Source organism: Artemia franciscana, unplaced genomic scaffold, assembly GCF_032884065.1.
Source record: "Artemia franciscana unplaced genomic scaffold, ASM3288406v1 Scaffold_364, whole genome shotgun sequence".
NCBI classification, from domain to species: domain Eukaryota; kingdom Metazoa; phylum Arthropoda; class Branchiopoda; order Anostraca; family Artemiidae; genus Artemia; species Artemia franciscana.
Window position 1 is genome coordinate 513,656 of NW_027064236.1, and position 14,412 is coordinate 528,067.

A 14,412-nucleotide genomic window follows, 5' to 3' on the forward strand; every position below is an offset into this window, starting at 1 on the left:
GAAGAATTGAGCTCATCCGGCGTAAAGGCTTTGGATTTGGAGTGTAACCTAACGAACTTATGAATCTTAATTCGGTAGCAACAAACAGCTTGTCTCCAGTAACTTTTCGAAGTTTTACATTTAGAGTAGGATTTATTATGAAAAGCGCCTTATCGCAATACTGTCCAAGCGAAAAACGAGGAACAAAAAATTGATGCACGTGTTAAAAAGAACAGAAAAGAACTTAATTTAAGTTTCTTGGAAAGATATGTCAAGTTTAAACAAGATTAACCCTGAAAAAAATACATGATAAAAACCAAGGAAAAAATTATTTTATAATTGTATAAAGTTATTAAGGAGAAATCGAAAATATAATAATTGTTCAAAGAAATCGTAAAAGTAACAAGAAACTACAAACTGATCATTGAACCTAGATCCAGCATAAACTCTATTGAAAATGAAAGGATTAAGACTGTTGTATTTTATCAATTTCATCATTTATTAGACCAAAAAGGAGTTCTTTTCGACTCTTCTTCTTTGAGAGGTAACGCCTTATTGGGTTGTGGCATGAACGAAGTATATGCAAGGTTCGCAGAATAATGAAATTTTCACTAGGAAATTTAGTGTTAAGTATTTTGTATATTGTATATTCTCTATGGCATAGTCAACTCTGTCTTCTTCAAGAGCTAGATGCAACTAATCAACCGTTAAAAACAATGTTCAAAGTTCAACTTTGCTTGTCTTTTTATTAAAGTAATTTCTGACTGGTTCATGTTCTAATATTACTTTTCACTTTTCGTTAGATTTTTTTATTTTTTTTTTATTTTTGCCGCTTCTTGGTTTTATTTTTTTTTACTTTCAAGTAATGGCATGTCGTCACCATATTTCCATCTAAACGGAAATTTGGAGGCGTTTGTTAACCATGATTAGAAAGAAGAGAGCCGAGCGTTGTCCCCTCTGGTAATGGGTCAGGGTATTGCTTTTAACCTTCACGTGCTTCACTTAGCGCAAACAAAAATGCTAAAAAAGATGGACAAATTTTCACTAGGAAAAATCTTCGCTTTAAATTCACGAGAAAAGTTGTCAATTATCGCATAACCAGCCAAAAAGCCTATAAGATGACAGATATAAAAAATAAAATAAAAGTCCGCTGCTTATATTGTTTTGTGAGGACCTGAGAAGATAGTTTAAATCCGTCCCCTAAATGTAAAATTCTGAGTCAATCCCCCCTTCTCCGAAAAAGGCGTACAAACATCAAATCGACCTGCCAGCCATAAGACGAAACAGGGTGTACTCATCGAACTACATATAAAATTCGTCAACTTTATATGAGACCTGCTGACTCTGCTATCTCTGTAAGGAGAAATACTCACGTGCAGGAATAAAAAATAAAAAAGACATAATTTTCCTTTAAGTATCCAATGACCTACTGACTCAGATTACTTCGGAGAACCCTTTCGCGTCGGTTGCTGGTTGTTATAACTATGTAATTTTTTCCTGGTTGTTCAATGCCTGAGTGCTATGAATACTCATAATATGTAAAGCTAGATGAATGATTAGATCAGGGTATTTTTGAAAGGATTCAAAAATTTAATCAGGGATTACATTTAGACGTGTATTAGGATTCTCTAGTCCTAGTACGAGACAAACGAGAGTCGAGTTTAAAAAAGAAAAAAAATATAATCATTACTAATTGCTAAGCAAAGTGCTGTCTATTCAATGTTCCTACAGTATAAATAATGCTTCTTCTATATAGGCTGGGTTTTTAATCAAAGCAAGTAGTACCATAGAAAATTCCCGAAGCTGTCGAATTACTTAGATAATACTTCCTTTTAGCTAATTTTTAACGTTTTCCAAACTGGTGTTCTACTATCTATAATTGGAAAAACGAAATCAACACTTTCTAATGATGTAAGTTTCATTAAATCGGAGTGTCTCTATACCCGACACAAAACGGTACAAGTTACCAGGGAAAGCTTTTAGTTGTCTGTTATTTATTGGATCTTCTATCCAAGCTCTACAAGTTATGACAAGATTGTCCAATAAATTCTAAATGGTTTGGCCGCACAGACTAAAAAGTTTATAATGGACGATATAGGGCGATCCTATAAGGTTCCACAACGCCATGGGTCTTTTTTTATAAAGGGTATTGCAATTGGAATTGGGAATTGAAATTGAAGTGACAGAAGTCATGTGTATTTTGAAAACAAGGTTTGCTTGATTGGGCGAATTCCATCAAACCGATCTTTATTCCTGTTTTTCGTTATCTGATTAATAGTCTGACGTTTCTAGCGCTGACGATTTTCACTAGTTTCAGTATATGCTTTAAAATATGAGACAGTGGTCTAAAAATTGTGCCGGAGAGAGCTGTTGCATGGGATACCTCTTTTAGATTCTCTATTTTCTATTCCAGTTCACTGGAAGAAATAAGGGTATGATGAAAGAGGGGGCTATTAAACAAAAAAACATTGGAGGCTATCAAACAGTTCGCTAACAAACTGTAGTAAGGAGCGACCCGGCTCAATAGCAACCGAAACTCTAAAAAATGGAATTTTGATACCAATAGTTGCATCAAAAGAATCGCATTTTAATGCTGATTTTAAATATATTAGTTTCATCAAGATCAGTTATACCCATCAAAAGTTGCGAGCCTGAGAAAATTTGCCTCATTTCAGAAAATAGGGGGAAACACCCCCTAAAAGTCATACACTCTTAACGAAAATCACACCATCAGATTCAGCATATCAGAGAACCTTATTGTAGAAGTTTCAAGCTCCTATCTACAAAAATGTGGAATTTCGCATTTTTTGCCAGAAGACAGATCACGGATGTGTGTTTATTTGTTTTTTTGTTTTTGTGTTTTTTTTCCAGGGCTGATCGTATCAACTGAGTGGTCCTAGAATGTCGCGAGAGGGCTCATTCTAACGAAAATGAAAAGTTCTAGTGCCCTTTTTAAGTGACCAAAAAAATAAGAGGGCACCTAGGCCCCCTCCTACGCTCATTTTTTCCCAAAAGTCACCGGATCAAAATTCTGAGATAGCCATTTTATTCACCATAGTCGAAAAACCTAGTAACTATGTCTTTAGGGACGACTTACTCCTCCGCAGTCCCCGTGGGAGGGGCTGCATGTTACAAACTTTGACCTGTGTTTACATATAGTAATGGTTACTGGGAAGTGTACAGACGCTTTCAGGGGGATTCTTTTTGTTTAGGGGGGGGTTACGTGGGAGGATATTTCCATGGAGAAACTTGTCATGGGGAAGAGAATTTCAATGAAGGGGGTGCAGGGTATTCTAGCATTATTTGAAAAAAAACAATGAAAAAATAAATATGAAAAGTTTTTTCTACTGAAAGTAAGGAGCAGCATTAAAACTTAAAACGAACAAAAATTATTACGCATATGAGGGGTTTTCCTCCTCGCTATACCTCACTCTTTACGCTAAAGTTTTGCAGCCCTTCATGATGAATCAGATAGCCTAGTTATCGCAACAAATGATTCTGAAGTTTTTCTCCCGTCTAAAAAGACCTTCCCAAAACAGACAAAAGTAAACAAACGTAAAGTTGTCGAAAAAGAAGTCCCTCAATCACATTTTCATTTTCCTTCTCTTTTAACTTTAAATGCGGAAAGTCTCAACGTTGATAAAATGGGTGAACTTGAGGGTTATGTTCAAGTAACCGGAGCTGATATTATTACAGCTACGGAAGTAAATAAACAAAGTCCTGAACATCTTACAATACAAGGTTACAAACAATTTATTAAACGAAGACATCAGAATCATCTGTTAGGTAAGAAAGGTGGTGGTGTAGCGTGTTTCATACGTGAGCAGTTGGCACCGCGGCTACTACAGATTCCCCATATTGATGATGATGATGATAAAATGATTTGGATTATGATTCGACCAAAAAAGCTTCCGAGATCTGTAACTGGTATTGTTATTGGAGTGTTTTATTGCTCACCCAGTATGGCACCTTTCCAAAAAAAAAGGTCTTTGCTAAAAAAGTTAGATTTGTGTGTTGATTTTATTACTTCTAAGTACCCGAATGTTGGAATTTGCGTTACTGGTGATAAGAACGATCTAAGAATTGAAAGCTTCCTCAGAAGTCAAGGAGTCAAGCAGATAGTAAAGTTTCCGGCTACTAAAGGTAATACTAAACTCGACGTAATTTGCACAAATTTGTCAGAATATTATAATGAACCTCAAGACCTACCTCCCCTTGGTGGTAGCTACCACTATATGGCCCAAACTGGGCCCCACTATCTTCGTATAAAATATAATATGTAGTTGAGAAAGTTTCTTACCGACCTCTTTCGGACAGGGGTCTCTTGGAATTTGGAAATTGGATTACATCCGAGTCCTGGGATGAGGTAGCAATTTTAGAGTCCTCCGATGAAAAAGCTAAATATCTGCAAGATAAATTAAGAAACAAATATGAAGAATGCTTTGCAGAGAAAACTTCCAGGCGGTGCAACACAGATCGTCCTTACATAACCCAAGAAATTAAAGATTTGATTAGGTATAAAATTCAACTAAGAAAAGAAGGGAAAATAGGAAATGCTAATATGCTCCGTAACAAAATACGTAAAAGGACAAGAAAAACTGCAGCTGAGTATTACCACAAAAAATTAGTAACCTTTTTGAATCAAAGCCTAGCACGTGGTATAAGGAAATAAAACGAATTTGTGGAAAATCCCCTAGTGGTGTTGATTTTTGTTCAGATTCTAATGATGAAAAAGTTGCTAACCAGTTAAATGGTCATTTGTCCAAAATAATCTAATTTTTGCCGCCTTTTGATGTAACTAAAAAGACCCAAGAGTATCAGAAAATACCACATGATGACATATCTTTACCTACTATTTCTGAGGATCAAGTTTTTAGTACAATAAAGAAACTTAAACGAACTAGCATAACTCCCATTGATATTCCGATTGAACTTATAAAAGCATTTCCTGACAAATTGACTAAGCCACTAAACCAAATTTTTAATTGCATTTCAACTTCTTCAGTTTACCCACAGATATGGAAAACGTGGTATGTTACTCCAATCCGTAAAAAAGATACTGAACTTAATTTCGACGGCATAAGACCAATCACTTTGACCCCCTTGTTCAGAAAAATGTACGAAAGCTTTGTAGCAAACTGGCTAAAAGCTGAAGTTGAACCCCTCCTTGATCCTCATCAGTACGGTAACAGAAAGAATACATCAACATCCCATTACCTAGTCAGTCTTTTACATTTTATTTTTAAGCATGTTGATGAGCCTGTAAATGGCTAAACTTAATAACAATTGATTTTAAAAAGGGTTTCGATCTGATTGATCATAACATTTTAATTTCTAAGCTTTTAATTGATTTTAGAGTGAACCCTGTTGTTGTGAAAATCATTCAGAGTTTTTTAATAAATAGGGTCCAAATTTTAAAATATAAGAAGTCTTTCTCTGAACCTGAGCCAGTTTTTTGTGGTGTATCTCAAGGTACCATTCTGGGTCCTATTCTGTTTCTAGTTATGATTAGTAATGTTGCTAATGATTTTGAAGTCCGTTGGAAATATTTTGATGACCTTACCTTGGAGAAATTTGTGAAGCAAATGAATGTAGGAAATCCCAAATTTTAATTGATAACGTGAAAACTAAAGCTTCCGATTCAAATATGACAGTAAATGACAGTAAATCTTCTATTTTGACTATTTCATTTTTAAATTCTTCTGAACGTAATTTCCGACCAACTGTCTCCGATTCTCTTAAAGTCAGTAAGATTAAACTCCTGGGAGTTATTATAACCAGTGATTTATAATGGGAAGAAAACACAAATAGTCAAGTAAAAAGGGGTAATGCTGGGCTGCAGATGCTCAAGCTTATATCGAAACATAGTGCCCCTCCAGATCACCTCCTCCGAATATTTACATCTTTTATTCGCCCAATTCTGGAATATGCAGCTCCTGTCTGGCATTTTGGACTGACGGCTGAGCAAAGTGCCAGGCTCGAAAGAGTTCAGTAAAGAGCTCTAATGATAGTTTCTAAGCAGGCAGAAATGTCGTATGAAGAGCTGCTGACAAAGTTTGAAATACAAACTCTGGAAAAAAGAACAGAGAACTCTGCATGGATTTTGGACGAAAATTTTTGATCCACCCAATCCACAAAACCCTTTTCCCCCTTCAATCCACAACAAAACGACTCCCGCACAGGGTGGCAGTGCCTGTTAAGAAACTTCAGCCGGTACGCTGTGCCCACCGGCGGTTAGCGAAGAGTTTTATACCTAGTTTTGTAAAAATATATAACAAAGTCAGGAGGATTGATGTGTTTTGTTTTTTTGCGTCGCTTTTTAATGTGACTATACCATAAGAAATTTGGCAGTGCCATGAAAATTTTGGTGAAAATAAAATCTTATCTATCTATCTAAAGTATTTTTAGTAATTTCAACTATTCATTCTACGACCTTTGTGATTCAGAGGTCATTCTTAAGGAATTGGGACAGAATTTTAGCTTTAGGGTAAAGAGCGAGGTATTGACGAGGGTTGAACCCCCTCATACACGCAATGAAAACATACGAATATAGAAGTTTGTTACGTGAATTAATTCGTAAGTTACGTATATTTTTTACCAATGAAAACGTTTGTAAAAAATTAAAAGTTCTAGTTGTTTTTTTAAGTAATCAAAAAATTGGAGGGCAACTAGGCCTCCTCCCTCGCTCCTTTTTTCTCAAAATCTTCCGATTAATTGCAATTAACTAATATGCAAATTTTGTTTTAATTATTTATGTGTGGAAAGCCAAGATCAAAACATACAATAATTCAAAACGCCCAGAAATTAAATAAAAAAACAAGTTTTTTTAAATGAAAGTAAGGAGCAACACTAAAACTTAAAACGAACAGAAATTACTCCGTATATAAAGGGGCTTTTCCTCCTCAACGCCCCGCTCTTTACGCTAAAATTTCTTACTGTTTTAAAAATAGAGTTAAGAAAAAGAGTCAAACTTTAGCGCAAAGAGCGGGGCGTTGAGGAGGAAAAGCCCCTTTCATATACGGAGTAATATCTGTTCGTTTTAAGTTTAAGTGTTGCTCCTTACTTTCATTTAAAAAAACTTGTTTTTTTTTATTTAATTAACTAGAAGGAGTAACTTCTCACAACTTTAGCAAGACTCCTATTCAAATTATTTGATATTGACATTGCCCTTTTCCTGCTTCGTTCTGCAGACGAGTTTGACACGTTTTTACTATTTTCTTGGACATGTTCCAAAGAAATTTATGCTTCAATAAAGTACAGTGGTTAAGTAACCTTTTGTTTGAATCTTGCATTAACATTGATTCACAATTTAATTGACTTGTCGAATTTCGGTCACAATTTGTAATGCAATCCAATATTCTACGCGTTTCACGGAAATTTGTACTCCAAATTAACTTTATTCCAATCCACACATGAAAAAAACTATTCTAATTTAAAAAAAAATATGAATAAATCAACATAAAAAAAGGTTTTTTTAAGAACACTTAATAGAACTTAAAATGAGTAGTCAAGCTTAATACGAATAGATGTTACCACAAATGAATAAGTGGAACAAATTGAAATTAACATAATCAGATGAAGAGGTGCCTCCCTCTCATACCTTATTGGATAGAATTTTTTCTTTTGCGGTTTACGGAAAATATAATATATTCCAAACTGGTTTCGTTCTTTGTTATAAAATTTACAAGTTAAATCTTGCTCAGACTTCCGGGAATTTTTTTTGTCTCGTATACCAGTATACTGAAACGTTTAATTTAGTTTTACAAGTTTAGTTTTATTAGCCTAATGTATAGTATTTTCATCATTGTTATTTCCTCATTAAATCTCCCCCTTTCAATTTTATAGAAAACCAAGCGACATATCATTCGTTGATCATTTGCTATTTAAAAGATTGCTTCATCGAACTGAAATCAAACAAATACTGTTGAAAATTATCAATAGCTTTTAAAGTTTTGCTTTATTGATTAACACTAATAAAGTATAGTGGTTAAGTACCTTTTTATTTGAATCTCGTATTAAAACTGATTCAAAATTCTATTGATATTTTGAACAGTTCTTTACTCCAAATAAACTTTACTCCAATTAATGCGTAAAAAAAGCTATTAAAAAATGCTTTTAAAAATTATCAACCAACTTTTGAAAGTTTTGTATGGGTTTCATGGTTCATCTTTAATAAAATGTAGCAGTAGTAGTAGCAGTAGACAGGTTTAATAACAAAAACTTGGCAGCTATCGCTGATTTGCGTTTCTTTACAACATATTCAAAATCAAACTATGCTTGTAAATATAAATCGAACTATAACATATTTAGTGTTTTAATGGAAAATGGAATCATGATGAAAGAATATCCTTTTAAAATACTAAAACTAAACAAAAAATTACAAATTTTTTATTCTAAGAAGCTGTTGGTTTCTTTCCTGTAAGCTTGATTAGTATTTTTAATTTCTTATATGCCATGACGACGTAAAGTATACAGCTCCAAATAATATCGTAGTATTTTTCAAAGGGAAGGGGACCGGTACTACCAAGATAGTTTTCCCGGATTTGAATGGAAGTTTCTTTCAGTCTCCCCTTCTGATTATGTCTTTCAATGTTATATTTGCTTCCGGTTGGGGGGAGGAGGGGGTCATCACGTGTCTTCTCTACATCAGTGATAAAGACGACCAGGAGATTATATGGGATCAGATAAAGAATCTGTACATTGAGTCAGCAAGCAAGACACTTGGGCACCGGAAGAAACTGAAGGACCAGTGGCTATCGGACCGCACTTGACAGCTCATAGAGGAGAGGAGTCGCAAAAGCTTAGATATTTGCCTGTCATGACACAAATCAGATCTACAAGACCGAGAACTGAGATGGATTGATAAATCTGTCAAAAAGAGCGCGCGCCGAGACAAACGCCACTTCTACGAAGCAAAGGCCGCGAAAGCTGAAGAAACTGCTGAGAATGGAGACAGCAGGTCGTTGTACGAGATAACGAATGAGGTCCCGAAGAGAAGAAGGAGGTGTGGGCCAACCACTTCGACAAAATCCTGAGCAGACCAACCCCGGACGAGCCAATCTCCATGCCCAAAGATTCTCAGATCTCGCTAGACATCAACACCGAGCTTCCGATTGCAGACAAAATTCTGAAGGCACTCAAAACAGCAGATCACCAGGAGACGATCGCATCACGACGGAAATGCTGAAATGCTCTATGGACACCTGTGTCACCTATTGGAAAGACTTCCTTGGAACCATCTGGACAACATCAAAATTACCCTCAGAATGGTACCACAGTACGCTCGTGAAGCTCTTCAAGAAGGGTGATGCCACGCTCTGTAACAACCGGCGAGACATCAGCTTTCTCTCGATTCCTGGCGGACTGTTGTCCCACATTATCGTGTCCCAAATACAACATCACCTAGATGAATACCTGCGTGATGAACAGCATGGCTTCCAGCCAAACCACTCTTGCACGGACCTGGTATTCACCCTACGAATGCCCACGGAGGAGAGATGCGAATGGTGCAATAAACTCTATATGATCTCTATAGACTTTGAAAAGGCTTTTGACTCATTTCGAATCACCGCCACTCTCTCTATAAGCTCCTTCAACACTATAGTATCCCCAAATTCATAGAAAATCTCATCATGGCGATATATGAAGATACAACCTACTGTGTCAAGACACCAGAGGGAAATTCACGTAAATTTCCCATCCTCTCCTTTGGTGAAACAAGGGTGCGTGTTATCTCCGCTACTGTTCAAAGTAGTCATCAACTTCATATTGAGGAGCGTCGACTCAACTGGAATTCGCCTAAATGATCGCCTCCTGAGCGACCTAGATTTTTCTGACTATACTGCCATCCTCGAAACCTGCAAGTCACGGTTTCAAGCGCTGCTGACGAGCGTTCAACAAAAAGCAGAAGGTTTCGGACTCATACCAATGCCAGTAAAACCAAAGGCATGGCAACTAGAGATTCACCTATTAACATATAATGTGATGACAACGACGTGGTCTATTTCATATATCTCGGCAGCACTATCGGTAACACGGGATCCACAGCCAGGGTAGCATCACCTTCAACAGGCTTAAAAAAGTTTGGAGGTCGAGTGCTTTCTCTCTCCAGTTTAAGTTCCGCCTGTTCAACTGTAACGTCCTTCCCGTCCTCCTCTATCCATCTGAAAGATGGTATCTTAACCATGAACAAGAGATAATAATTCAGTCTTTTGAAAAAATGTGCCTACGTAGACTTCTCGGCATCCACTGGACCCAGAAGGTAATGATCGAGCACATTAGAAACATAACAGGTCAACCGTTCCTCATTGAGACCATACGAAGGTGCAGATAGAACTGCTTCGGACCCTTGCTGCGCATGGATGATTCCAGAATCCCCAAATCTACGTTTTTCTGGTTACCTGAAGGCACCCGCTGCAGAGGAAGACCCAAAAATACACCCCATAGTACCTACAACAATGATCTGTGGCACCTTCACACCTCGATAAAACCGGAGTGGGAAAACAATGGCGCAGCTGCAAGTTTCAGAGACGACTGGAAACTTCTTGGACGTCCTGGTTGCCTCTGGAGGCACAGGAGGATCTAAAATAAAGTTAAGGTTTTAAAGAAAATTGCTGTATCTAGAAACCTTTTAGTATTAGCAAAAACAATTTTTAATGTAAAATCATTTTCTTACGAAAAAACTGCATTTTAATGGTCAAGATTGATGAATGACATCATAGTCTTAGGTATATAATCATAATAAAAGATTACCATTAAAATCCGTTCATCAAAAGGATATACATGTTTTTGTGGAAAATTCGAACTATTAAATATCTTGTCATAGTAGAGTGGATGTAAGTGTGCCTCATGATTGTAGGTTTGCGAGTTCAATCCCTTCTGTGGCAAGAGATAAATATAGTTTCTTAAAGTAGTTATTCTTATACTAGACTCTGATACTTTTGTCTTTTATATTTTCTTTTCTTTTTTTTTTTAACTTGAGACCATTTCTTGTCAAGGTTTTAAGTCACAATGCTCCAAACCGTTCCCTAAAATCTCGGATCGAAAACTTAGAACCTATCAAAGACAAATCTAATTATAAACTTCACTCATTTTTCTAGTTTTAAATAAAAAATTTAATTATTGCTCAGATTCAATAAATATTTTTGCAGTCTACATAATAACTTTAGCGATTCTGAACTGAGAACTAAAATAAAATAAAATTATCTTGTTGAAAGATAAACGTGCATAGATATTGCATTCATTTATTACATATTATGTGACGTAAGAAGTGAAACTAATTTTAAAATTTTCAGGTATTTTTCTAGTTTTAATAAAAATAATTAACTGACACTAACTAGAAACTGACACAAAGTAGGAAGCAAGGGTGCCAGGACTAGTCCCCGAAGCCGTGCCGAAAGTTGGCGGCCCGCCGCCGAAAATAACTCAACTCGCCGCCACCGAAAACATGTCGGCGCGCCACCGTGAGGTTCGGTGGCGGCGGTCCGCCGATGAATAAGTATCGCCGATTATTATTTAGCCCTATATAGCTTATCCAAGTGAGTACACCTGGAACTACGGACGTTCTACTGTCTGTGCCATCTGTGGGCAATTTTCAGCGATTTTACGCTGAATTTAGCGATTAGTCACTGCCAAACGTTCGATGTTAGCTCCACATCGCGTGAACAAGCTCATTTTCATAAGGAAAATTTAAGCTTTTGCACTCAGCTACAATGGATCTTTTTTTCTTTTCTTTGTTGTTATTATATACATTCAGTATTAAAGGGTATTTGGTATTTGAACACGGATTCCAAACTCTCAATCTTATGAATAGTCCTACACTCATATTTTTTAGTCTACCGCTTGCTGAGTTAAGCGTAAATCTCACGATCTAGAAACCTCCGCTAGTTTTTGCAAAGTCATGTCGTAAGGCGAATATTGTAGATCTAAGTAGCCTATGTATAAACACTGCCTAAACACTCGGACAAGATATTGTATAACTAGGTAACGATTAAAGAAAGAGAATTCAGGGCTTATAAATATTGTGAAAAATGCCAAGAATTTTTATAAAGACAGTATTTAAAATTCCAAAGAAAATTAAAAAAGTAACTGAAAAATTCCTTAAAAATTGCGAAAACGCTGAAAAATAGGTGGCGCGCCGCACCGACATAAATTCTCTCCGCTGCCACCGAATTTTGATTCGGTGTGGCTTCGGGGACTAGCCAGGACTAATATACTGATCAGTCGCTTCCAATAAAATGGTCACAAAGCTTCTTTAGGTGGCCTTATTTGTTTATTTGCTACTTCTTGCTTATTTGCTACTATAGAGCTATAGAAAAATGCAGTTTTTCACGAAAAATAATTTTGGTTTCAAAATTATGTCATTTAATTATGAAAGGCTTTTAAATACAATTGATCAATTGATCATGAAGAAACGGTAGGAATCAGCAACGTCGTTACTATTCTTTTTTATATTTTGACTGTAACGAAGTATAAAAAAAAACTAACACTTGAAGATAAGTTCAGTTCCCTCACTGACGAATCAGAGGTTGTAACACAAGCGCTAGACATAAGGCTATCAATCAGTAAAAATTTAAACAGGCTTATTAGTCAGACAGAAAAATTCATTTCTCAGATAGTGTCAAGAATGGTAGAAGTAAAATTGACTTGTCGAATTTCGCTCACAATTCGTATTGCAATCCAATATTCTACGCGTTTCACGGAAATTTGTACTTTATTCCAATAAACACATGAAAAAACCCTGTGTCGCCGTCGTCATTTATATATCCCCGTGTGCCCCCCGGTGTCCCGGTCGTCATTTATATTCCATGTGGTCCGGTCGTCATTTATGTCCCGGTGTCCCAGTCTGTGAATTCTCTTTGAGGGTCCCGGGCGTCATTGATATTCCTTGTGTCCCGGTGTCCCGGTCGTCATTCGTGTCCCGGTGTCCCAGTCTGTATATACATTCGTTTTTGAATTGGTCTTTTTTTTAGGTTTTAGTTTTCTGCCTTTTTTTTAGTTTTTTTTTAGTTATACCTCATGATTCTAATGATGGCCCTTGAGCTTTGATGGTGATTGCTAATCGAACATTTTCTGTGTCCCCATCGTCAGTTATATATCCCCCTGTGCCCCCCGGCGTCCCCATTGTAGTTGTGTCCCTGTGTCCCGGTCGTCATTTATATTCCCTGTGTCCCGGTCGTCATTTGTATTCCGGTGTTCCAGTCTGTATATACATTCGTTTTTGAAATAGTAAATGATGAAAAAAATTTTTGTATTTTTCCCCTTTTTTTCTTTTTAGTTTTTTTTTTGGTTTTTACATTTTTTTAGTTTTTTTAGTTTTTTTTTCTTTTTTCTTTTTATTTTTTTTTTATTTTTATTTTTTTAGTTTTGTTTTTCTCCTTTATTTTTCTTTTTGTTTCCTTTTTTTAGTTTTTTAATATGACGTCAGTCGACACAGAAACATGACGTCACCTGATCCACAGACAGACAGACAGACAACTTATTTTTATATATATATATATATATATATATATATATATATATATATATATATATATATATATATATATATATATATATATATATATATATGTATATATATATATATATACTAGCTGTTGGGGTGGCGCTTCGCGCCACCCCAAGCTCCCCCGCGCGCGTAAGTCGTTACGCGCCATATTAGTTACGCGCCATTGTAGTTGTGTCCCTGTGTCCCACCTGTGAATATAGATAGATTTATATATGTGTTTCAAACTACCTAAAAATTGCGAATATACAACATTCTTGGCTTTCCCATTGTATGTGCATATACAAAGCCGTATGTACTAAAGATGACGTCATATGCAAACGCTCTTTTTACAAACAAACAAACATGCATACACACAACTCGTTTTTATATAGATAGATAGATAGATAGATACAATAAAAAACTAACTGCGTAAAACTTGCGAATATACAACATTCTTCGCTGTCCAATTGTCGCTGCATATAAATAGATTGCCAGGTTTACCGACCCTCGAACATGCAACGTACAATTGTCCAGGGGAAAAACAATCAGTATTAAGATCTATACCACATTTTTCTAATGATTGACCTTGAGCTTTGTTAATGGTTATTGCAAATGCTAATCGAGTTGGAAAGTGCAATCTTTTAAATTGAAAAGGCAGATCCGTTGGAATCATGGGAATGCGAGGAATAAGAACAGCCTCACCCTCATAAGGCCCTGTCAAGATTGTGGCCTCTATTAGGTTTTCCATTGTTTTTTTTTTTACGGCAAGTCGCGTGCCATTGCAAAGCTTTTGTGGGTTGATATTTCTTAAAAGTATTATTGGTACGCCTATTTTTAGTTGTAGCACGTTTGGTGGAAACCCTGAAAGATCCACGGAATTTAAAAATTCAGATGGATAATTAACCGCTTCATTTGGCTCCAAAACTGTGTCGACTGACTTGTAAAGG

At 36.2% G+C, this 14,412-nt stretch overlaps 1 protein-coding gene across 1 annotated transcript; it reads left to right on the plus strand.

The window, feature by feature from the left end:
• Positions 1-8,958: 8,958 nt before the first annotated feature.
• On the plus strand, positions 8,959-9,600 carry LOC136043182 (uncharacterized). The gene has a single exon (XM_065728111.1). The coding sequence runs from the start codon at positions 8,959-8,961 to the stop codon at positions 9,598-9,600; it is 642 nt and encodes a 213-aa protein (XP_065584183.1).
• The last annotated feature ends 4,812 nt before the right edge of the window (positions 9,601-14,412 follow it).

Excerpts from the sequence above, each read along its gene's own strand:
- LOC136043182 (XM_065728111.1), top strand. The coding sequence starts at position 8,959 with ATGAGGTCCCGAAGAGAAGAAGGAGGTGTGGGCCAACCACTTCGACAA.